Source organism: Ailuropoda melanoleuca, chromosome 14 (genome assembly GCF_002007445.2).
Source record: "Ailuropoda melanoleuca isolate Jingjing chromosome 14, ASM200744v2, whole genome shotgun sequence".
Lineage (NCBI taxonomy): Eukaryota > Metazoa > Chordata > Mammalia > Carnivora > Ursidae > Ailuropoda > Ailuropoda melanoleuca.
Genome location: NC_048231.1, coordinates 6,536,724 through 6,561,119, shown reverse-complemented (window position 1 = coordinate 6,561,119; position 24,396 = coordinate 6,536,724). Strand labels below are relative to the sequence as shown.

The 24,396-nt window shown below is 40.1% G+C and overlaps 1 protein-coding gene across 4 annotated transcripts in view; it reads left to right on the top strand.

The window, feature by feature from the left end:
* ESR2 (estrogen receptor 2) overlaps positions 1-24,396 on the top strand; it is a 70,269-nt gene that overhangs the window by 33,049 nt on the left and 12,824 nt on the right. For all 4 annotated transcript variants that reach the window (XR_004620147.1, XR_004620145.1, XR_004620146.1 and 1 more), the window contains exons 5-7: positions 850-1,149; positions 4,434-4,572; positions 10,289-10,422. Coding sequence is in view for 1 of the 4 variants with exons in the window: in XM_002914160.4 (XP_002914206.3) it covers positions 850-1,149; positions 4,434-4,572; positions 10,289-10,422 (573 nt within the window). In the remaining 3 variants the exon portion in view is untranslated. The remainder of the gene's footprint in view (positions 1-849; positions 1,150-4,433; positions 4,573-10,288; positions 10,423-24,396) is intronic.

Genomic DNA, 24,396 nt, shown 5'->3' with positions numbered 1-24,396 from the left:
CTTTCTTCTTCCCTTCTCCAACCGATCTTCCTACTTCTTATGTTCCATAAATGAGTGAAACCATATGATAATTGTCTTTCTCTGCTTGACTTATTTCACTTAGCAGTATCTCCTCCAGTCCCGTCCATGTTGCAGCAAATGTTGAGAAATCGTTCTTTTTGATGGCTGAGTAATATTCCATTGTATGTATGGACCACATCTTAAAAAGAAAAAGGTTAAAAATAGTGTGTGTATACTGTGATCCAAATTTTGTATATAAAATATGGAAAAGTAAAAAGCATTAAAATTGAAAGAATTTATGCCAAAATTTGTACTCTTCTATATTTTTCAGATTTTTAAATTTATTATTTGAAATATATTTATTTGTACAAATATGTAAAAAGAATACGTATGTGTATGTGTAAACACACATATATAAACATTTTAAGAATGTATTTTAAGAGTATATTATTTGATAACTGTTTGGAAATATCAATGTTCAGTTCCTAACTTTTCCCCATCTTTTGTCTGAAGAAAATTCCTAATTGCATGGTTTGGAAACTGAGGTATTTCAGCACTCTTTAAAAGAGAAATAGATTTAGTATCCATGGGTGATCTTGAAGTGGAGACCTTATTTGGGCTATTGTCCCTAAAAAGTCAAATTTTTATTTTGTTAAAGTAGATGCAAATGTAATAATCTTTGGTACTTGCCCCACAGGTTCCAGGAAATAAGTCAGGCTTCTGTTGTAAGACACATCGTGAGGATAGACTCAGGTCATTACCTCGCTCTTGCCCTGGGGACCCAGGGAACTTGAGTGCTGGGTTGGGGAAGACACGGGAAAGTACCGTGTTATCATCTCTCCGGTTTAGGCTCCCGGAGAGAAAGATGCGGGTACCGTGTTATGCGAAGGCAGAAGAGTTCTGATGAGCAGCTGCACTGCCTGAGCAAAGCCAAGAAAAATGGTGGACACGTGACCCGAGTGAAGGAGCTGCTGCTGAGCGCCCTGAGCCCGGAGCAGCTGGTGCTCACGCTCCTGGAGGCAGAGCCGCCCCACGTGCTCGTGAGCCGCCCCAGCACGCCCTTCACCGAGGCCTCCATGATGATGTCCCTGACCAAGCTGGCCGACAAGGAGCTGGTGCACATGATTGGCTGGGCCAAGAAAATTCCAGGTAGGGCTTTCTGGATCTTAGCTTTTCATTTATGGTAGAAAGGCCTGCCCCTAACATTTATAGGGCAAGAGTACAAAATGGAGGTCCACAAATGATGTCTGGATGTGTAACGGTTTGACAGCTTGATTTATAATCTTTAAATGAAATATGTTCGTTCTTCCTATCTTGTCATATATGCCTTCAGCATGTACTGGAAGGTCCAGCTCCAATTTAGAATTCTTGGACTCATCTGAGTTCACTACCAGAGAACTTTTTTTTTTTTTTTTTTGAGGTATAAAAATCTGTATTTATATTACAAAGACAGAATGGTACAGCACAGTCCCTCCCGGTGAACAGGCAGGTGGGTGGCCCAATTCTCTCCAGTGAGGATCTGGTGATGCACTGACCTGGCCAGCACCAGGCCCCCTGGGCAGCCCCAGACTCTGGCACAGAAACTGCCCTATATGTGGCCCGGGGTCAGAGTTCTGTGTACATAGCCATGGGGAGGGGCCCCAGGTTACCTGGCCCAGAGAGAGGCAGGGGGTGGGAGAGTGAGCGAAGCCTGCTCACTTCAGATGGGGATTGTCTGGGGCAGACAGGAGGGCTGTGGTTGGGCGCACAGCTCCATCAGCTCAGGAGAGCGGGCTTGGGCAGTGGGCCTCCAAGACCCAAACTACAAAGGTGGGCCCAGAGCTCCAAGGATGAGGAGCCTTCTTGCAGTCTCCCCAGCCAGCTGGGTCTGCACTGGAGCAGTGGTGGCCTGGTGTGTGGGGTCAACTCCCAGTGGGGTGGGGACCCAAACCTGAGCCTGGGGTTCCAGGATCCTGGCCACTGAGGGCCACGGTGGCCCACGTAGGTGTGGAAGGGCGTAACCTTGTAACCCTGTTCTGGTCCCATCTGCTTTCTATAGACTCAACGATGCTCAGTTACCCAACGTGGCCTCAGCCAGGCCCCCGCTGGGTCTCTGTGCCTACCAGCAACAGCTAACCTGTGCAAAAGGCAGGGAGCTCGTTGGGGGGAAAATGGATGTGTGAATAACTCCTAGCACCAGACCCTGGCCCCGAGGACCACCCCCTCACCTGTCTGCTGGTGGCGGGAAGGGCCTCTGGGACCACAGTGCCCCTAGCTGGCCAGTGAGGTCAACTCCTCAGCCCACGTGGGAACCACGTGGTGAGACTCCTTCCATGGCTGCCTCTCTTCTTTTCCCACCCCAGAACCATCCCACAGGACCTTGTCCACACCCTGTCCCCTGTGGCCACATCTCCTATGCACACTAGCATGTTGGACATGTCTTATGCCGAGATGTAGTCTGAGAGGGTGGATCCAAGAAAAAAAACCCACCCAGGCTCTGGAAGTGGGCCCAAAGTGACTATTTGGGCAAGAGATTCTAGGGTCAGGCCAGTTCGTAATATATACCTGAAATACCGCATTGTGCTAAACTTACCACCTCGTTATCGTTTGAATTGGTGTTTCTGTGAAAGTGAATCTAGAATTCTAATACAGGATGGCAGCAGCCCATCCCCCTGAAAGGGCTTCTCCATGTGCATATTTACGGTCATCCAAGAAATGAGGTCTCTCTCCTGGTTCCAAGCCTAGGGACAATTCCCACGGCCTGCAGGCTGCAACCACTTTAGACAAAGTATAAAGCCTGGAAGCTGCGGAGAAGCTGGGTGAGGAGGAGTTGGGGGTAAGGCGCTGTGGGACCCCAGGCCTGGTAGAATAGTATCTCTTGGGTCATTTGTTGGCTTGGGCCCATTCCTTCTGAGCTTCCTGTGGATCTTCTGGTGTCTGGTTTTGTTCTGAGAGTCTAGAGCTTCGCCTCAGCCAGAATCGTGTTATTTTCTGTGCTGTTCTCATAGGAGACGATGCGATTACCTCCCCCTAGCTGTTGTGCTGCGTGCATGCCAACACTGGTTTTCAGGCCCTCCCCCCCCCCCCCCCCNTTCTTTGTGCCATAACAACACTGAATTCCTGACCTGCATTAGCCCGTCTTTAAGCCTTGAGTTTGAAACAAGTTTTCAGAAAATTTAGGCATAGTCTGAAGGTATGACTTTTCTTTCCGCTCTCAGTGGTGTAGTCATTTTCCAAAATTAAAAAAAAAATAGTAAAACATCACCTAGGCTTGATCTTGTTGAATAGCTGCAAATATAAGAAGCCTAATCTCCCGTGCACAGGCTTATTGTCTGTAACGGCAGACGAGATTGGAACGTGTACACGTGTTGGGACAGGGTGCGACTTTGGATGAAGGACTGAACCATCTTCCCATTCTGACTCCCTCCATTCAGTTCTCCTTTGTGCACGGCAGCGTTATACTGCTCACAGGTTTGACCCGTGTGTGCTTCTGGTGCCACGGTCTCCTCATCCATAAAATAAGGATGCTGACGGAGGCTGCCTGCAGGACATTCTCAGACCGTAGGCATTGTTACTCCCATGTGTTCTGTAAGAAAATCGACTTAAAGGAAGACTGAGTAATTAGGATGAAGCTGAGCCAGGATCGTAACCGGAGTCCGCTGCACTCCTGGGCTGCATGTTGGGTTTGTTTTTATATTGTACTGCCTTCTCTTTTTATCATGGTTTGTGGAGTAAGCGCCAGTGATCTCGGCTTTGCTTTGCTTTTCAAGTGTTCACGTCCCTAGAGATTACCTGTTTCCTTCCGATATTTGGACCAGCTCATGCTGTTAGGCCATCAGGCTACTGGGACCTGCTTCTATTGTTACACTTGCTTTTCAGGATAGAATAGGCTAGAGACAGCCCTGCCACTCAGAAGAATGCTTCTAACACTGAAATTTTAAGCAATCGGAGATGTCTTTCATTTGAAGCCTTGACTTTCTGCAGGGGCTGGTGCTGTTCTCTCTGCATGTCCCACACTCCCCACCCCCGCCATCCCATCCCTCCACCCCTCCCAGCCCCTCTTGTGGACTGGGCCAGACAGGCAGCCAACTATTATCTTTCTTAGCAGTGCGGAGGAATTTAAAAAGTATAACTAAAAATGATCTGTTCCAACTTTCTGTTCTTCCCTAGTGTTTGTCTGGGGAGCTAGAAGCTCAGGTTAATAGTCCTTTATAAATCTTAAATGGAATAGATTAGTCCCTAGAAGGCAGCCAAGGCTGGACATTGTGAGTTGCGTACTCAGAGTTCAAAATTCCCTTCCTTAGGTCAGCATTTAACCACATCTTTAAAATATTGAGTGTTTCCCTATATTGTTTGTGTTTTCATAGCTTGTTAAAACTTGCTCTTCTCTTTTCACAGAAACAGGGAGTTGAGAAGGAGAGTGGGTATGTCTCACGGCCTCTTGCTTTCCCCAGGCTTTGTGGAGCTCAGTCTCTACGACCAGGTGCGCCTCCTGGAGAGCTGCTGGATGGAGGTGTTAATGGTGGGGCTGATGTGGAGGTCCATTGACCACCCGGGCAAGCTCATCTTTGCTCCAGACCTCGTTTTGGACAGGTGAGGAAAAAATGCATTGTGTTTCTTCTCTGACCTGTTTGAGTCCTGGGTGCCACGATTAAAATCTCACACTTAAAAGGGCAATTAAGAGGGTGATAATGTCATGAGCTCCTTCCCCAGGTCAAGAACCGGACGGAGAAGGAGAGCGTGGGTTCTAGGATTCAGTGTCCTGTGACTCATTCTTACCTGTGGTGGGGTGGCATTTACAGGCCAGACAATAACAGGGCCTATACCTGCAGAATATATAGCTACTAAATGTACAGGTCAACTTAGACTTTTCTGTATTAAAAATTCCATTTTCAGTTTGTAATTTTAAGTTCCTGCTGTTCAGTTTCCACTTGTAGGGACCATGTATATCTCTGTCTAGAAGGGTGATTGAATTCTTAGAAATCTGCAAAGTTTATTTTAATGTGCTTGGACTCTAACTGCATGTACTCTATAGCATTTTTGACAATAGCAGTGGAAGGAGTGGTTATTAAAACCAATGAAAGGTAACGGAAATTGGGGAATGATAGTGCCAATGCCATCACTAGCTTACATTTTGTTTTCTTTTAAAGATGGCACAGAAAAGGAAGCCATTTCTAATTGACTCAGGTGAACTGTTCATGGAGGAAAAGCTAGAATACCAACACTCAAAATTTTAGTACGAAAAATAGAACCCTTTCTTGTTATACATTTGAGCAGGTTGAAAATAATGATGGAAATTGATCTCCACATTCCTTATTTCGAAAAAGTTCTAGAAAAGAATGTTCAGTCACATTTGCCTCTGTGCACAGAGTAGAAGGATGCCATTATATGAATGGAAAGCATCTGCACCCAACCCTTGGTATTACCTCTTTGGGTCATCAGAAGACCCCGACGCACATATTACACAGATAAAAAGTGATACCCCCAAGGTTTTAGCAGCAGTCCTGCATGACAACGTTGACAGCACTGTCCTAAGTAACGGAGGAGTTTTGGTGGAGAGCAGAGCCTTCGGCAAGAGTGGAGCTTGGGCTGTGGCTCAGACAGGAGCAAGCCCAGGTGTTGAACCATAGAAGAAGGTTCTGGAAGTCCAGACACTTCAGTAGCAATCAAAATAGCCAATCTATTGGCTTGTATATGCCAGGCACCACCTTGAGCACTTGATGTGTTAACTCATTTCATCTTCTTAACAGCCCTCTATGAGTAAGTGCCATTATTATCCCTATTGTTCAGATATGGAAATATTGGGGGGGGTTAGGTCATTTGCCTGCAGTTATAGAGTAGTAAGTGGTGGAGTTGGACATGGGGGCTGGCTGTGAAGTCCATGTTCTTAATATAACAGTAGTTACCTGTATAAAAGGGCATGCCGTTCCACTTGGTGTTCAAATGAAGCCATATACACGCATACATGCGCGCACACACACACACAAATATACACATATAATTCTCCTGGAAGTTATTGCGCGAAAGAAGTTTCATCCCTTGATGAGTCATTACATTTGCAGACACTGGGATTAAGTTATTTTACTTTTTGTCTTGATTTCTAAATTGATGCTACATTTAATGTTTATGTTCATTGACTGTTTCATTCACGGTTTTTAGTAGAATTAACTCTCCACTTTGTTTGGGTTCTTTAATTCCTGTAAGTGTAAGTTATTGTAAATGGACACACATCCTGGACAAATTTTAGGCCTACCTTTTGGTTAAGTAATAGAAGAAAAAAAATAATTTTTCTTACAAATTATTTTAATAGACTCACAGTACTTTTTAAAGATTTTATGTATGTATGTATTATTTATTTATTTGAGAGCGAGTGAGCAGGGAGAGGAGCAGAGGGAGAGGGACAAGGAGACTCCATGCTGAACGTGGAGCTGGACACGGGGCCTGATCCCATAACTCGGAGATCATGACCTGAGCTGAAATCAAGAGTTGGATGCTTACCTAACTGAGCCACCCAGGCACCCCTCACACTACTTTTTATAAATACTTGAAAGTATCGTGTTGTACAGCACACAAATATAGTATATCTGAGTATAGGAGAGGAGTGTCTGGAATTGTAAATGCCTTCACACTGAGCAGGCATTTTCGGTTGTACCTGTCGTGTTTATTTTTTGTTGCAATCTCTAGTATCGCCAACACATAAACTTTGTGACGTCTAGAATTTCAAGTCTAAGATAGTTCAGTTCCTTCATGCATGTATGATATGAATGTTGTTTTATGTAAATGTGTGTTGCCTATTCAAAAATGCTCTAAATATTCCTTATTCAAAAAGTCAGAGATTACACATCATAAAGAAGTATTATGAGGTTTTTCTGCAACATGAATAAATAATTTGCACAGTACTTGAAAATTGCTGTCTTTGGCAGATTGTCCTCTCAGAGTTCCTTCCAGTGGTGGTGTGACCGTAGAAGCTGTGAATACAACCAAATTATTTCACTTGTGAGACTGAGACAGTAATTGCTGTTGTCCTTCATTCTTGCTGAGGCTTCAGTAGCAAGAAAACTTGAACCTACTCAGTTACCTCAGCTTATTTCTAAACAAGGTGGTTCTTCTCTCAGTAACCACTAGAGTTACAAATTCATGTGAATCTGAGCTTCTGCTTGCTTGAAAAAATCATATATGTGAACATATGCTGTGTCCTTGGCCTCAATAGGAAACTGTCTAATATTACGTATTAAAAAGTCAGAGGGAGTTTGGATCTGGGCATAGACGCCATTGTGGACATTTATGGAATTCCATGGAATCATATTGTAAATATACCGAATTTGCTTTCACCACGTTAACTATTTGTGGATCGAATTTTAAGATACCCAAAGAATTTTCACTTCCCTTTTTCTATGTAGGTGATTTTCACCTACATAGAAATATTTAAGAAGACTTAAACTGATGTGAAAAATGTGTTAAGCCTGGAGCCCCCGCACCCTAGTGCCGCCCTTCCCCACCGGAAATGAACTGTGGTCTACATACACCCACATGTATACTGCCAGCGGCCATGTATGTGGGTACAAAATAGTGCACCCAAAGCAATGTCCACTCATTCAACATTCTGCCCTTGGTATCAAACAGAATCTTTTTCTTTTATAAAGGAGTGGTTATCGCATAATAAGACATTCCACATGTCCTCACTAATTTTATTTTTGCTTAGCCCTAGTTTATGGACAAATGCTGGGCAAAAGTAAGCTTCTGGGAGCAGGTTGGTTTGATTATAGATTGTTTTGGTATTTTGACATTCAAATCGTATGTCTTCTCTCTTTAATTCAAATCTTTTAATCTTATCCTAATTTCTTACTCCTAATTCAGTTTCATTCCATAGTTATAAGTGTAATAGATCTCATTAATGTGTTATTTAAAAGTCCTTCTTCTGTATAACTCACTTCAGGCAGAAATTTTATTAGGGTGTCATTTATGAGGTATTGTACCTTATTTCCTATATTTCTCATTTATTTCCTAAAAAAATATATTTGGTTTTTCCAGCCTGTGAAGTGAGTACAAATATTCTAGCTGTGCCTCCCCATGAATGAAATGGTTGGCTGTCACAGCTGCTAATAAAAGCACTCAGACTTCGTTCTTTAGAATTAGTTTAGAGGTTCACTTTTTCCATGAGGTACACATGTTCTGATTACTGTGAGTTATAGCATTTCTCAGGGCTTAGGATGCTCTGGAATATAAACTCTCCCTCCATTTTTGAAATATGAATTTGCATTTAAAGTGGCATGCATTTCAATGAGGAAATGATACTAATTTCAATATGCAGGGATGTGTTTTTAGGTACAAGTGGCAACCTCTGCAAAATCGGATTGATTTCAGATGAATCCTTTTATGCTATTGGGGAGCGACGAGTGTGCATGTGTGCGTGCATGCGTGTACACGTGCGCCAATGTGTTCATGACCCCACCTCAGTCTCACGGACAAGTAAAGAGTCAAACTATTAATCAATGCGGGACTTGGTGGGCTTTTCATTTTTATACCCAGAGATATTTTATTTTTTTTAAGATTTTATTTTTAAGTAATCTCTATACCCACTGTGGGGCTTGATTTAGAACCCCAAGATCAAGAGTCACATGCTCTCCGGATTCAGGCAGCCGATTGCCCCCTCCCCCCAACCCTGAGATATTTTAGAACCAGCTTTTCTCCGTGCCAGATGTCCTCAAGCCCAGTGATGACAGTTTTCAATAATTAATTGCCTCAAGCACAGTGATTTGGTCATACGGCATGAGGGGCATTTGGCACACAGGTGTTTCTATGTGCAGAGCACGCATGGTCCTTTCTGGGCACTTGCAGCAGGCTGCCTGGGACAGCCCAGCGCAGAGGAGGTAGGGAGGAGGGGACTTGGGGACGTTTGGAGGTTTCCTACGGGTTTCAGTGCCCTTTGCCCAGGGCTTGATTCTCCAAGGTAGCCTTTCTCTGTGAGTAACTTCTAGGAGGCATTGGTGTTTTATCACTTAACCTGTGCATTTTTGGAAAGCCTCAGGTGGTTGCAGAAGTTCCGGTGTTTGTTTGGGACTCACACTGTGCTTGCTGGTAGCTTTGTGTAGGTGAGTCTGGGGGAGGCTCAGTGCTTTGGGATGCAGGATCCTGGCAAACTGCTGCCCTCACAGAGAACCCAGTGGGAAAGGCTGCACCAGCACTGGTGGTTCCCACTAGTGTCCGCGCATTTGAGTTCAGAGACCCTTTCCCCAGCCGCCGCCACCATTGGAAATGTCCTGGCTTGGGGTTGGGGGAAGGAAGGAGGGAACAGCCAGTTCTCTAAAGATGTCAGGTCCCCTTCAGGGGCTGCGGGGGAGACTGAAGATGAAACTTGCAGACACCCACAGCCGCCGGGCTCCCCTTCAGCCCGCGCTGCAGGTGTTGAGAAGCAAATGAAAGTTTCATGGCAGAATCATCTAACTGCTTGTCAAGGGCTTCCAATGACTATGACTGATGATAATAGAAGTTTTTGGGGAGCAGTGAGGCAGAATAATGTGTGTCTGGCTGGAGTGAACTGAAGCTGGTATTTTCTAAATACAGTTCAAGTAATTTCCTTCAAAAGTATGCATAAAAATTCATTTCTATGAATGTTCAAGAGAATTTTGATTATATGGTTCAAAGTTTGTCTAAAACTTTTGGTTAAAAATAATCTTTGGCAAGTCAAAAGTGTTCGTCTCCCTTTCTCCCTTCCTTTCCTCGTTCTCATCTGTCTTTAATTGTGATTTCTTTGTGTATCAGACTAGCTTTTCTTTTTCAAGTTATGGTAAATATCTCTTAGTTGCCCCACCGGTTTCTAAATGACCACTGGGGAGTGAGTTAAGCCCTAGATGTGAAGGATTGTTTCTTCTCAGGGCGTTTGCTTTGGTAACATTCAGTTTTCCTCATTAGCACTTCAGAGTCTTCTGATGGGAACATGGAACGTCTCATTTTAGCAACATGAGTCGTAACTGTGGCTGGTTGGCTGTAGATCGAAAATAATCAACAGAAATGGTATTTCGTCAAAGAAAACATTGGGGGTGAACAGGTAGAAGGGAAGTGTATTTCCAGTGCACATTTTTGCCTAAATAGTATTTATTCAAATGTTTGCTTTTGGAATTTAGAGAAAGTTCCCTGTCCTCTTTATATGAAGATAATTCTAGTAATTTCATATCACTGGAGGTGCTTTCATTACCATTTTGTCAAATTATGTACAAGATGAAATTTGATATCAAGAAAATACTCCTTATTGATTTTGATGGTTGCCTAGTGCTGCATGTTTCTTAAATTTCCAAATGAACCTTTGTAGGGATGAGGGGAAATGCGTGGAAGGAATTCTGGAAATCTTCGACATGCTCTTGGCAACAACTTCAAGGTTCCGTGAGTTAAAACTCCAACACAAAGAGTATCTCTGTGTCAAGGCCATGGTCCTCCTCAACTCCAGTAAGTAGCCACACAGCTGGGCTGTGTCGTATGGGGGAGAGTTGCTGTTTCTAGAGCTGGCATGGAGTGAAGAACAGTACTGAACTTATGTTACTTAAGAAGGGGGAAATGGCTTTCTGACTTCTGTATCATTTTATAGGGATTTAAAGTGCAGTTAACTTTTGGTAACTTGAATACAAATTATTCACTGACTGAATTACTGGTAGTAATTAAAAAAGCGTCTCAAGCCACTTTGCTGGAAAAGAAAAAAAATGAACTTTAAAATACTTGCTTTGCAGCCTTTGTTCATCGTTTATACAGGCATTGTACGTGGTTGACATGCGTTTATATTTATTGTTTTGCTTTTACAGATTCATTCATTCATTCATTCATTCATTCATTCATTCATTCATTCTATTTATTCATTTGGTAAAGACATTGAAGATCCACTCCTGCCTTCCAGTAGCCCATGGCAGAGTGAGAGAGTGGGAGAAAACAGATCATTAAAAAGAGCAGCCCTAGAAGAGGTGTAGACAGGGGAGCGTCACGGACAGATAGACGTTCCATAAATGTCACTCTGGCTTCCACGTGTAGGATTGGCTGGAGAGGGGAGAGACAGAGGCAGGGGCCCAGGACAGTGAGAGCCTGAACTGACTTGGTGTGCAGGACCAGGGAGGAAGGGCATCATCTGAAGGAAACATAGGGGTTAGAGGCGGGAAATGAGGGAGGTGTCGAAGATACGTGGGTGTTGTAACCGTGCTGCTCTTTTCTTATTATGTAAGTAACACCTGGTTATTGTAAACAGTCAAATGAGAAAAACATATAAGGAAGAAAAATATCACCAGGATTCTCCCCTGTGCCTGGGCAAGAGAAGCACCATAACTTTGGTGACCAATCTTTAACAGCTGTCTGTGGATAGACAGACAGCTCTTGATAGATACAGCTCGGTAGAAAGGTAGACAGAGATGGGCGGGTAGGTAGGTACGTAGGTAGATATAGGCACACACACATCCATATTCAGAGAGATACGCAGGCACACATAGGCTTATATGTATAATTTTACACAAGCAGCATAGTGTCTTATGTTAAAAATTATAAAGACTTTGAAAGAGACTTGTTTTGATCCAATTATTTGCTTGACCCTTCCACCCCAACACCAAGTAGGTAATCTTGCCAGAGGACAGACTTCATACCTTCTTCTATTCTCTAAAAATCTTTTAAAATAACACCCCACCTTCAGTATCCACAAAGATAAGATCCCCCCTGCCATTTAAAAAATTGGGATACATAATATACAAATACTTCTCTGTGTCTTGCTTTTTTACTTTTCAAAATGCTGTGAAATATCTCCAGGTCAACTAGGAGAGATCTAACTCAATCTTTGAGTGAGGACATTGTCTAAATTATATTTAGACATTTCTTTATTAATGGACCTTTACTTATTTACAGGGTTTGTGTTTTTTCCCCTTATAAACATTGCTGCTGTAAGTATGGTGGTGCTGTATTGTACACATTTCTAAATTTCTATGTAGTGTTCACGCTGTTCAGTTTACTATCTACCTGGTATTTGGTCCAGCTGCTATCACCAGTGTTGATTGCTTTGCTTTGCTATTTACTCTTGTTGGTTGGTTTCTTTCTAAAATAATATGTATATGCAAGTTTTAATCCTCAACTGATGACTTACAGCTAGCTTCATTTGGACATCATGTGGGACTTTACTATCTAGATTTTATCCCACCTAAGAACTTTCATGTTTGAAACAATAAGAATCTGTGGGATCGTATTATGCTATTTTATTTTAAATCAGCCAAAGCAGCAGTTCCTGAGGCTAAACCTCAGTGCAGAATCTGTGGCCACGTTCTGGGGCCAGCTGACCTCTCCTTCTGTAGTCTATACTTTTCTGCATGTCTAACACCCCCATCGACTCTTGGACGTTGGCACTAGATTTGATGAAGGGGAAAGGGAAATCTCTAAAGCAGTGCTTCTCAAGCTATCTGTGGTGAAGGATCAGGTTTCTTTTTCTTTTCCAAATTATTGTAGATATATAATAAAAATAAATTACTAGAAAAAATGAAGTAAAAGTACAAAATACAAGTGCTAGTTTTTGTTATTACATTAAATTGATTTACAGTTTTTTAAAAGATTTTATTTATTTGTCTGAGAGGGAGAGAGAGAATAAGAGAAGGCACACAAACAGGGGGAGTGGCAGGCAGACAGAGAAGCAGGCTTCCTGCTGAGCAAGGAACCCAATGCAGGACTCGGTCCCAGGATCCTGGGATCATGACCTGAGCCGAAGGCAGATGCTTAACCGATGAGCCACCCAGATGTCCCTAAATTGATTTAAAATTAATCTGTCAATTGCTCTAAGAGTTTCCCAATGCTTACCCTCAATTTCTACTTATCTCTGTGGACTGGTAACAGACCACACTTTGAGTAGCCCTGGTATAGAGCATGGAGATAAATGGCTGGGTCTAGGGTAAGTCTTGACGGAGGGGGAAGGAGGGGAATGAAGAAGGAATCTAAAGGTCATGTGAGGTACAGAAACCCTGTAGACAACCTTTGGGTACTGCCCAGTGGGTTTTAATCTGGCCCGACCTGCCTGGCAGGACATTTTCCCTAGAACCAATGCACTCTCAGCCCCAGCTCAGGGAAACAATTCATGACTAGAAATGGTCAGTTGTTGGACAAATGAAAATTGTAGGGAAAGCCAAGAAAACTCCTAAATGCTGTGGACTTCTGGCACCGTGTTGACATTTGTTACCATTCACCTTTTACAGCATAATACAAGGGTCCAGCTTACATCAGCAATTAAGGTGGTGTGCATGTAGAAAATGTCCTGCTGAGACATTTGAAAGTGATCATGGAAGAAAATCAACTTTTCCTGATCTCTTTGAACCCACCTGCAGACTTTATCTCACATGTGTGCTGCCATTTCTGCCTCTGTTAAAGGGGGATTTGCTTGAAAAGTGCATTCCCATCTTGGCCCAGGAGGACCAGCAAATGCCAGATTATGGTGCTTCTCTTACTTTCAGAAATAATTTAGAACTCTTTTCTGTGCAGTAAAGTGCTCCTTGGAAAGCCATTTGCTTCTTGTTACAACACTTTGCGGTATAAAGCCTTCTGTTTGGCAAGGCTCCTTACCGTCAGTTTAGCCGCCGAGACATCATATTGTGTTGTTGTGAAAGCTAGAAGCATCATCTGTGCAAACGGGAAACACTAAGGCTACAGCGTTCCTTCTGCAGCATCTGACAGAACTGTCGTAGTCAGAATCACGGAGGGTGAGTCAGGCATGTGAGGTAATTACCACTTGTGGTGGTAAATTGAGTAGAATTTGTTTATAGTAAATCTCCGTCTAGGAAATCTTTTAACAAAGTTCCTTTCTCACTTGGTAGTCATAACAGTTGTCAAATGGGTTTAGGAAGATGGGATTCTGTTTCTATTGGAAAATTTCCACCGTCAGGAGAGAAGAGGGGTCTTTTCTGTGCTAGGTTTTAAGCATTTGAAGGTGTAGGCGTTTTTGTGTGTTTGTTTTTTTTTTTGTTCTGATTGTTTGTAGCATTACATTAAAAATAGGGACAGAATCTACTTTCCCACCTTGAAAAAAAAGAAAAACTAGAGAATGTACAAAATAGATATTGGACAGTGAACCACACAGGACAGTGATCCCCAAGAGAATGGACAGAAACAAAATGAACCCTTTGATCATCCAGTTTACTACGTAGAGCCAACTTCCAGGTCCCATAGGGAGAGGTAAGCCAAACAGACACTCGTGGTCTCCCTGCACTGGGAAGACAATTGTGCATTTGGGGAGGCCAACGCCGCTGGGATTTGCAGAGGAGGAGACTACTGGTGAGGGAAGAGCCAGCCGCAGAGGCTTTGTGGGTCTGTGGCAGATGCCTTTCCAGTCGTCAGCTGAGCACTAATCTCATGCTTATAAAGATACCTAACCAAGGACAGAGAAAGAGCCATCAGAAAGGAGCAGGCAGAATAATCCCTAGCATTCACCCAGGGCCAGGAGTAGTTCATGTTCCCACAGTCAGAGGAAAAGCTTGTAATATACTGGACATTGGGTATGGTGTGCAAAAACGTATTGTGTCAGTAGTGAGGTAAACTTAGCTCCAGACTAAAGGCTGCTCTGGTCCTACCAAACACAACTTAAGAGCATGCCTGAAGGATCAAACGCATTGTGCAGTAACTTAACTGCGTCACAGAACAAAGCTCAAGAATATCTAAAAGAATACAAGAATATCCAGCACCCAACCAGTTTTACAATTACAAAACTTGCAATGTCTTATAACCAACCCAAAGTTAGCAAGCGTGCCAAGAAGCAGAAAACATGACCTGTAATATAATGAGGAGAAAAACCAAGAAATTAGAAAAGACCCCCACGTGATACGGATGATAGAATTAGTAGACAAGAACATTAAAACAATAGTTTAGTAACAATACTTTAACTACTTTCCATAAGCCTAAGAGGTTGAGGAAAGCATGAACAGATTTAGGGGAGACATGGAAAATATGAAACACGCACAAACTGAACTTCTAAATATGAAAATTCTATCTCCGTGGGGTTTATATCTGTGTTATAAGGTGGAAGAGGAACAGATATCCTCCAGACTAAGAAAGCACTTTGAGACCAACAAACAATGCAAGACACTCTGTACTGTTTACACAGTTTTATTTAGGGGAACTTACTGACGGGGGAATTGGGCAGATGGACGATCCAGGCAGTACACAGCTACTCTCTGCCCCTATTATCAGCCAAGTTTGGACCTTATTCCCCAGTTTTTATAGAGTGAGGAGCGTGGCAGTGAGGTCACAGGGTAGTTTTCTAAAGTGTCACCGTCTGTGTGCCAGAGGAACTCCACTAATTATCTAAGTGGTGCCATCTGTGCACCACTTTAGGGAAGATCAGAACCAGCTTTCCTGCGTACCAGTCAGCGCTTACATTAACCTCCATGGGGCCTGGAACATGAAGCCTCGAGGGAGGTCGTTGTGCAGGCATGAACAAGATGGAGGGCCAAAGATGGAGTCAGTGTTGTCAGCACTTGTACAATCTGATACGCATAGCAGAAGAATAGATTAGGGGAGGTGAAGTCATAGCAAAAGAAACTATCAAAGCAGAATGGAAAGAAAAAAGTTTAAAAGTGCTCTGTTAAAAGTTTAACAGAGCACTGTGAGCTGTGGGACAACTGTAGTTGCCAATATATGTGAATTTGGAATCTCTAATGGGTGGTGTAGAAAAATACTTGAAGAAATCATGGTTGCAAATGTTCCAAATTAATGAAAACTATAAACACACAGATCCAAGAAGCTTGATGATCCCAAGCACAAGAAACATGAAGAAACCACACCAAGGCATATCATAATCAAGTTGCTTAAAGCCAATGATAAAGAGAAAAATCTTAAAAGCAGTCAGAGGATAAAGATATTATATACAATGAACAAAGACAAGGATGACAGCAAATTTCTGTTCTGTTGCAAGTCAAGGGGACTAGGGAACAGCGTCTTTAAAGTACTTAAAGAACTGTGAGGAATTCTTTACACAATGAAAATGTCTTTCAAAAATGAAGGCAAAATATAAATATTTTCAGATATACAAAACGTGAAAGAATTCACCACTAGCAGACCTACACTGTAAGAAACATTAATGGAAGTTTTTCAAGTAGGAGGAAAATGAGATTGGATGGAGACATGGATCAGCACAAAAGAATAAAGAGGACCTACAAATGGGGTAAATATAATGAATTTTTTCTTAAACTATTTATCTTCAAAGGATAGTCTAGTGTTTAAAGCAAAAATAATATATTGTGGGTTTATGTGGAAGTAAAACATAGGGCAAGACCACAAAGGCTGGGAGAGGACAAATGGAAGTATTTTTTTCTTATTATGTACCTGAAGTGCTATGTATTACTTGAAGATAAATTATGTATATCATAAACCTAAATGCATCCAATAAAATGGCAGAGAGAGCCAAAATACAACAAAGAAGATAAAATGGAACCATAAAAAAATAATCCAAAAGTTGACAAAGAAAAAAAGGAAAAGTAAAGCAAGGTATTGATAGGACAAATAGAAAACACTGAACAAGATGGTAAATTTAAATTCAATCCTATCAATAATTACATATGTTAAGTGTGCTGAATACCTCAATTAAGAGGAAAAGATTGAATAAATAAGATGCAATTATTTGCTGCTAACAAGAAACCCTGTTAAATATAAATATATAAATAAGTTAATAGTAAAAGGATGGAAAAAGATGTACCATGCTAAGATTAATCAACAGAAAGCTGGAGAGGCTATATTAATATCAGAAAGTGTAAATTAAAAAAATAAGTTTATTTAAGTAATCACCACACCTGATGTGGGGCTCAAACTCAAGACCCTGAGATCAAGAGCTGAATGCTCTACAGACTGAGGCAGACACCCCAGAAAATGTAAATTTTAGAGCAAAGACTATTTCTGGGGATTAAGAAGTTTCTTTCATAAAGCAAAATGGGTAAATTTGTCAAGAAGACATAAAATCCTAAACACTTCTGTCTTAAAAAGAGAACTTCAAAATATATGAAGCAAAATCTGGTAGAACTTCAGGGAGAAATGGACAGATCTCTTGCTATAGTTGGAGTTTTTAATATCCCTCTCTTGGTTCTATCAATATAGAACAAGTAGACAGAAAATCAGTAAATATAGAGAAGACTTGAACAATACTGTGAACCAAGTTGACCTACTTGACATATATACAGCCCTCTACCCAACAACAGTAGAAAATTAATTCTTTGCAAGTGTTCAGGAAATATTTACTAGGATAGACCATATTTTGAGTCATAAAACAAGTCTGAATACATTAAAAAGGATTTAATTCATACAAAGTATTGTCTTTGACACAGTGGAACAAAATTAGAAACGAATAATAAAACGATCTTGGAAAATTTCCAAACATTTGGAAACCAGATAACATACATCTAAGTACCCGTGGATCACAGAAAAAAATCAAAACCAATACTAGGAAATATTTTGAACTAACTTAAAATGAAAGTACATTATAGCAAAATTTGTGGGTTGCAGCTAAAGCAATAGTTTGAGGGAACTTTATAGCACTTGAGGCCCATATTAGAATAAAAGCAAGGTCTCGAATGAATGACCTTAGCTTCTGACCTTAAGAAAACTAGGAAAAGAGGAGCAAATGAAACTCCAAGTAAGCAGAAGAAATGATAAAGATTAGAGTGGAGATCAATAGAACAGAAAAATGGAAAATAATAGAAATCAAGGAAACCAAAAGCTGATTTTTTTGAGAAAAATTTGATAAGCCTCTAGATAGACTAGTCAGAAAAAAAGAAGACACAATAAATATCAGGAGTGAGAGAGCTTACATTACTATTCTGAAGATATTAAAAGGAATAATGAGGTCCTACTATGAAAACTGTGCCAATACATTTGAATACTTAGATGAAATGGAAAAATTCCTTAGAAGACACAAATTATTGAAGCTCACTCAAGAAGAAATTTAAAAATTCTGAATAGGCACATATTTATTAAGGAAATTGAATTTGCAGTAAAAAATCTTTCCACAAAGAAAACTCCAGACCCAGATGGCTTTTCTGGGAGAATGCTACCAAACATTTAAGGAATAAACAACCCCAAATTTACACATACTTTGTTTTTTACTTTTTTTAAGTTTATTATTTTTAGTTTTAAATTTTAATTCCAGTATAGTTAACGTACAGTGTTATATTAGTTTCAGGTGTACAATACAGTGATTCAACACTTCATTACTCAGCGCTCATCAGGACAAGTGCACTCTTTAATTCCCCATCACCTATTTCACCCGTTTCCTCACCCACCTCCCCTCTGGTAGCTATCAGTTCTCTATAGTTAAGAGTCTATTTCTTGGGGCGCCTGGGTAGCGCAGTCGTTAAGCGTTTGTCTTTGGCTCAGGGCGTGATCCCGGCATTCCAGGATCGAGTCCCACATCGGTCTCCTCTGCTGGGAGACTGCTTCTTCCTTTCCTACTCCCCTGCTGTGTTCCCTCTCTTGCTGGCTGTCTCTCTGTCACATAAATAAATAAAATCTTAAAAAAAAAAAGTCTATTTCTTGGTTTCTCTCTCTCTTTTTCCTCTGTTCATTTGTTATGTAAAATTCCACATATAAATGAAATCATATGGTATTTGTCTTTCTCTGACTTATTTCGCTTAGCATTATACTTTCTAGTTCCATCCGTGTTGTTTGAAATGGCAAGATTTCATTCTTTTTATGGCTGAGTAATATTCCATTGTATATATATACCACACCTTCTTTATCCGTTCATCTTTCAGTGGACATGTGGACTGCTTTCATAATTTGGCTATTGTAAATAATGCTGCAATAAACATAGAGGTGTCTGTATCCATTTGAATTAGTGTTTTTGTATTCTTTGGGTAAATATTCAGTAGTGTAATTACCGGATTGTAGGGTGGTGCTATTTTTAACTTTTTTTTTTTTTTTTTTTTGAGGAACCTCCATACTATTTTCTACAGTGGTTGCACCAATTTGCATTGCCACCAACAGTGCAAGAGGTTTCCCTTTTCTCCACATCCTTGCCAACACTTACTGTTTCTTATGTTGTTGATTTTAGCTCTTCTGACAGGTGTGAGGCGATATCTCATTGTAGTTTTGATTGCATTTCCCTGGTGTTAGTGATGATGAGCATCTTTTCATGTGTCTGTATGTCTTCTTTAGAAAAATGTCTGTTCATGTCTTCTGCCCATTTTAAAATCAGATTATTTGTTTTTTGGCGTTGTGTAAGTTCTTTATATATTTTGAATATTAAACCTTTATCAGATACGTCATTTGTAAATATCTTCCCCACTGAGTAGGTTGCCTTTTAGTTTTGTTGATTGTTTCCTTTGCTGTGCAGAAGGTTTTTATTTTGATGTAATCCCAATAGTTTATTTTTGCTTTTGTTTCTTTTGCCTCAGGAGACCTATCTAGACAGATGTTGCTACGGCCAATGTCAGAGAAATTACTGCCTGTGCTCTCTTCTAGGATTTTTATTATTTTTTATTTTTTTAAAAGATTTTATTTATTTATTTGACAGAGACAGCCAGCGAGAGAGGGAACACAAGCAGGGGGAGTGGGAGAGGAAGAAGCAGGCTCCCAGCGGAGGAGCCTGATGTGGGGCTCGATCCCAGAACGCCAGGATCAGGCCCTGAGCCGAAGGCAGACGCTTAACAACTGAGCCACCCAGGCGCCCCTCTTCTAGGATTTTTAGGGTTTCGTGTTTCACATTTAGGTCTTTAATCCATTTTGAGTTTATTTTTGTGTATGGTATAAGGAATCGGTCCAGTTTCATTCTTTTGTGTGTTGTCCAGTTTTCTCAGCACTGTTGAAGAGACTGTCCTTTTCCCATTGTATATTTATTCCTCCTTTGTCAAAGATTAATTGGCCATATAATTATGGGTTTATTTCTGAGTTTTCTATTCTGTTCCACTGATCTACGTGTCTATTTTTATACCATTACGATACTGTTTTGATTACTACAGTTTTGTAATATAACTTAAAGTCTAGAATTGTGATACTTCCAGTTTTATTTTTCTTTTTCAAGATTGCTTCGACTACTTGGGATCTTTTGTGGTCCCATACAAATTTTAGGATTGTTTGTTCCACCTTTGTGAAAAATGCTGTTGATATGTTGATAGGGATTGCATTAAATCTATAGATTGCTTTGGGTAGTATATGACTTAAAAAGAGAGAGAGAGAAAGAGATAATATGCATGCGGGTGGAGAGGCAGAGGGAGAGAGAGAATCTCAAGCAGACTCCCTGCTGAGCAGAGAGCCTGACACAGGGCTTGATCCCACAATCCTGAGATCATGACCCAAGCTGAAATCAAGAGTCAGCTGCCCAGCTGACTGAACCACCCAGGCACCCCTGGGTAGTATAGGCTTTTTAACAATTCTTCCAATCCATGAACATGGAATGTCTTTCCATTTCTTTGTGTTGTCTTCAGTTTCTTTCATCAGTGTTTTATAGTTTTCAAAGTACAGGTCTTTCACCTCTCTGGCTAAGTTTATTCCTAGGTATTTTATTATTTTTGGTGCAATTATAAATGGGATTGTTTTCTTAATTTCTTTCTGCTTCATTATTGGTGTTTAGAAATACAACAGATTTCTGTGCATTAATTTTATATACTGTGACTTTACTGAATTCATTGATCAATTCTAGTAGATTTTTGATGGAGTCTTTAGGGTTTTCTGTATATAGCGTCATGTCATTTGCCAACAGTGAAAGCTTTATTCCTTCCTTACCAATTTAGATGCCTTTTATTACTTTTTGTTGTCTGATTGCTGTGGCTAGGACTTCCAGTACTATGTTTAACGAAAGTGGTGAGAATGGACATCATTGTCATATTCTGACCTTATGGGAAAAGCTCTCATATTTCCTCCATTAAGGATGATGTTAGCTGTGGGTTTTTCATATAAGGCCCTAACTATATTGAAATATGTTCCCTCTAAATCTACTTTTTTGACGGCTTTTTCATGAATGATGTACTTTGTCAAGTGCTTTTTCTGCATCTATCGAAATGATCATATGGTTTTTATCCTTTCTGTTATTGAGGTGATGCATCATGTTGATTGTTTTGTGAATATTAAACCACCTTGTATCCCACAAATAAATCTCCCTCGATCATAGAAAACGATTTTTTTTAATGTATTGTTGGATTCAGTTTGCTAGTATTTTGTTGAGGATTTTTGCATTTATATTCATCTGAGATATTGACCTGTAGGTCTCTTTTTTTGTGTGAAGTCTTTATCTGGTTTGGGTATCAGGGTAATGCTTATAGAATGTATTTGGAAGTTTTCCTTCTTCTTCTATTTTCTTGGTATAGTTTGAGAAGAATAGGTATTAAATCTTTTTAAAATGTTTGGTAGAATTTGCCTGTGAAGCTGTCTGGTCCTGGACTTTTGTTTGTTGGGAGATTTTGGATTATTGATTCAATTTCATTGCTGGTAATCAGTCTGTTCAAATTTTATATTTCTTCTTCAGTTTTGGTAGATTTTATGTTTCTAGGAATTTATTCATTGCTTCTAAGTTGTCTAGTGGCATATAATTTTTCATAATCTCTTATAATTGTATTTATGTGATGTCAGTTATTTCTTCTCTCTCATTTGTGATTTTGGTTATTTGAGTCCTCTCTCTCTCTTTCTCTCCTTTTTTGATGAGTCTGTCTAGAAGTTTATCTGTTTCATTGATTTTTTTTTTTCCCCCAAAGAACCAGCTCCTGGTTTCATTGATTTGGTCTATCTATTGTTTCCTTTTGTTTTTAGTTTCTGTATCATTTATTTTCCTCAAATCTTTATTATTTCCTTCCTTCTGCTGATTTGGGGTTTTGTTTGTTCTTTTTCTAGCTCCTTTAAGGTGTAAGGTTAGGTTGTTTCTTTGAGATTTTTCTTGCTTCTTGAGCTACACCTGTACTGCTATAAATTTTCCTTTTAGAACTGCTTTTGCTGCATCTCAAACATTTTGGATCATTGTGTTTTCATTTTCATTTGTATCCATGTAATTTTTGATTTCTTCTTTGATTCCGTGGTTGACTTGTTCATTGCTTAGTAGCATGTTACTTAACATCCATGAAATTTATACATACTTTTGCAGAAAATTGAGGAGCAGAAAATACTTTTGAATTCATTCTATGAGGCCAGCATTACTCTGATAGAAAAGAAGACAACAGACCAATGTCTCTCATGCACATAGACACTAAATTTTGTATAATTTTGTAATAGAATTTTTGCATCTCTAAAAAAATTTTAGCGAATTTACTCCAAAAACATATTATGAACAAGTGGACTTTTCCCCAGAATATAAGGTTTCTTTAACATTTGAAAATCAATCAACATAATTCACCATATTAACAGAAAAACAGTGAAAAACATTTTACCTTAACAGATGCTGAGAAGCATTTGGCACAATCTGATACCCATTCCTGCTGAAAACTCTAAACAAACTATGAATACAGGGAAACCTCAACCTAATAAAGGGTATTTATGAAAAACAGCTAATATTATACTTAATTAGGAACAAGGCAAGTATGTTCACTCTAATTCTATTCAACATTTTACTAGAAATTCTACCCCATGCGATAAGGCAAGACAAGAGATAACAGGCATCCAGATGGGAAAGGTGGAAGTAAAACTCTTTTTGAAAACATGCTAATTGATGTAGATAATCCCAAGGAGTCTACAAAAATGAGTTTAGTTAGGTTGTAGGATAAAAGGGCAATATATAGAAGTCAATTGTATTACTGCATTACAGCAGTGAACAAATGATAATTGAAATTAATGTCAGTACTATTTATAATAGCATTAGAATTACAAAACTTAGGGATAAATTTGGCAAAATATGTGAGACTGAAAATTCAAAACATTGCTGAGAGAAATTACAGAAATTCTAAATAAATGGAGAGATATGTTAATGAGCTAGAAGATTCAGTATTGGTAAGATCTCAATCCTCCCTCAAAATGATTCTTAGAATCGATTTGATCCCAGTAAAAGTCTCAGGCTTTTTGGGGTAGAAATCCACAAACATTCTTAAATTCGTAGGGAAATAGAATAAACCTAGAATAGCCAAAACAACTTTGAAAAAGAACTAAGTTGGAGGACTTATACTAGTGGACTTCAAGATTTATTCTAAAGCCATAGTAATCAAAATAACAAGTATTGACATAAAGATAGATTGCTGGAACAGAATAGAGTCCAGAAATAGACTATACAACAAGCAATTTTTAACAAAGTGTCAAGGTTGTGGGGAAAGAATGATCTTTTCACTAAAGGGTGCTTGAACTAAAATAGGCAAATGATTTAATGCATTTATCATCAAAGAAGATTCGGTGATGGCAAATAATTACATGAAATGCTGCTTAAATTATTCCTCAGAGAAATCCAAATTAAAACATAATGAGAAACCACCCCATGCCCAATAGATTGGCTAAAATTAAAAAGACTGATCATATCAAGGGTTTGGGAGAATGTGGAGTAATGAGAACGCCCCTATATTACTGGGTTGGGGGTGATATAAATTGGTACTCCTTTGTTTGGGGGGGGACAACTACTCTGAAAACTGATTAGCATTTTCTTAAATAGTTAAGTGTCCACCTACCAGGTGACCCGTTCATTCCACTTCTTGGTATTTACTGAAGAGAGATGAAGGCATGCGTTCATACAAAACTTGTACACAAATGTTCATAGCAGCTGTACTTGTAATAGCCCCAAACTGGTAACAAACCAAATGATAGCCAACAGGTGAGAGGATAAACGAACTGTGATGTATCCATAGAGCAGAATACTGTTCAGCAATAAAAAGCATTGAACTACCGAGAGATACATGTAGCCTTATGGATCTTAAAATAATGGTGAATGAAAGAAGACCAAAAATCATACATACTCTAAGACCTCATTTATACAAAATTTTGGAAGAAGCAAACTACAGTAGCAACAGATCCATAGTTGTCAGGGGACGGGATGGGGGTTGGGAGAGATGGAGGAATAGATGACCAAGGACATGAGGGACCTTTTGGGGGTGATGAATGTGTTCATTATCTTGACTGCACTTATGGTTTTACGGTTGTGTGTGTGTGTGTGTGTGTGTGTACACAAAAGCATATCAAAACTAATCAAATCGTACACAACAAATATGTGCAGGTTATTGTGTGTCAGTTATACCTCAACAAATCTGTAAACAATATAATGAAAACAAAAGAGAAAAAGAAAGATGAAGAGAGCAAAGATTGCAGTCTGAGTGGAAAAGACATAGTGTCCAGCAGGGACCATATCCAGCACAGGGCGGAGGCCCTGGGGCTGAGGGTCGTGAGGAGAGAAATGGAGTAGGTTTCATAAGGTCAAAAGGCTGTGGATGTTCTCTGTCCCATGATGAGAGAGCAGAATCTCTAAGGGCTGCTGCTCCTTGCTGCTGGTAGCTCCTCTTGCTGTGCTAGGTAAGTGTTGGGCTGGCTGGAGACAACATG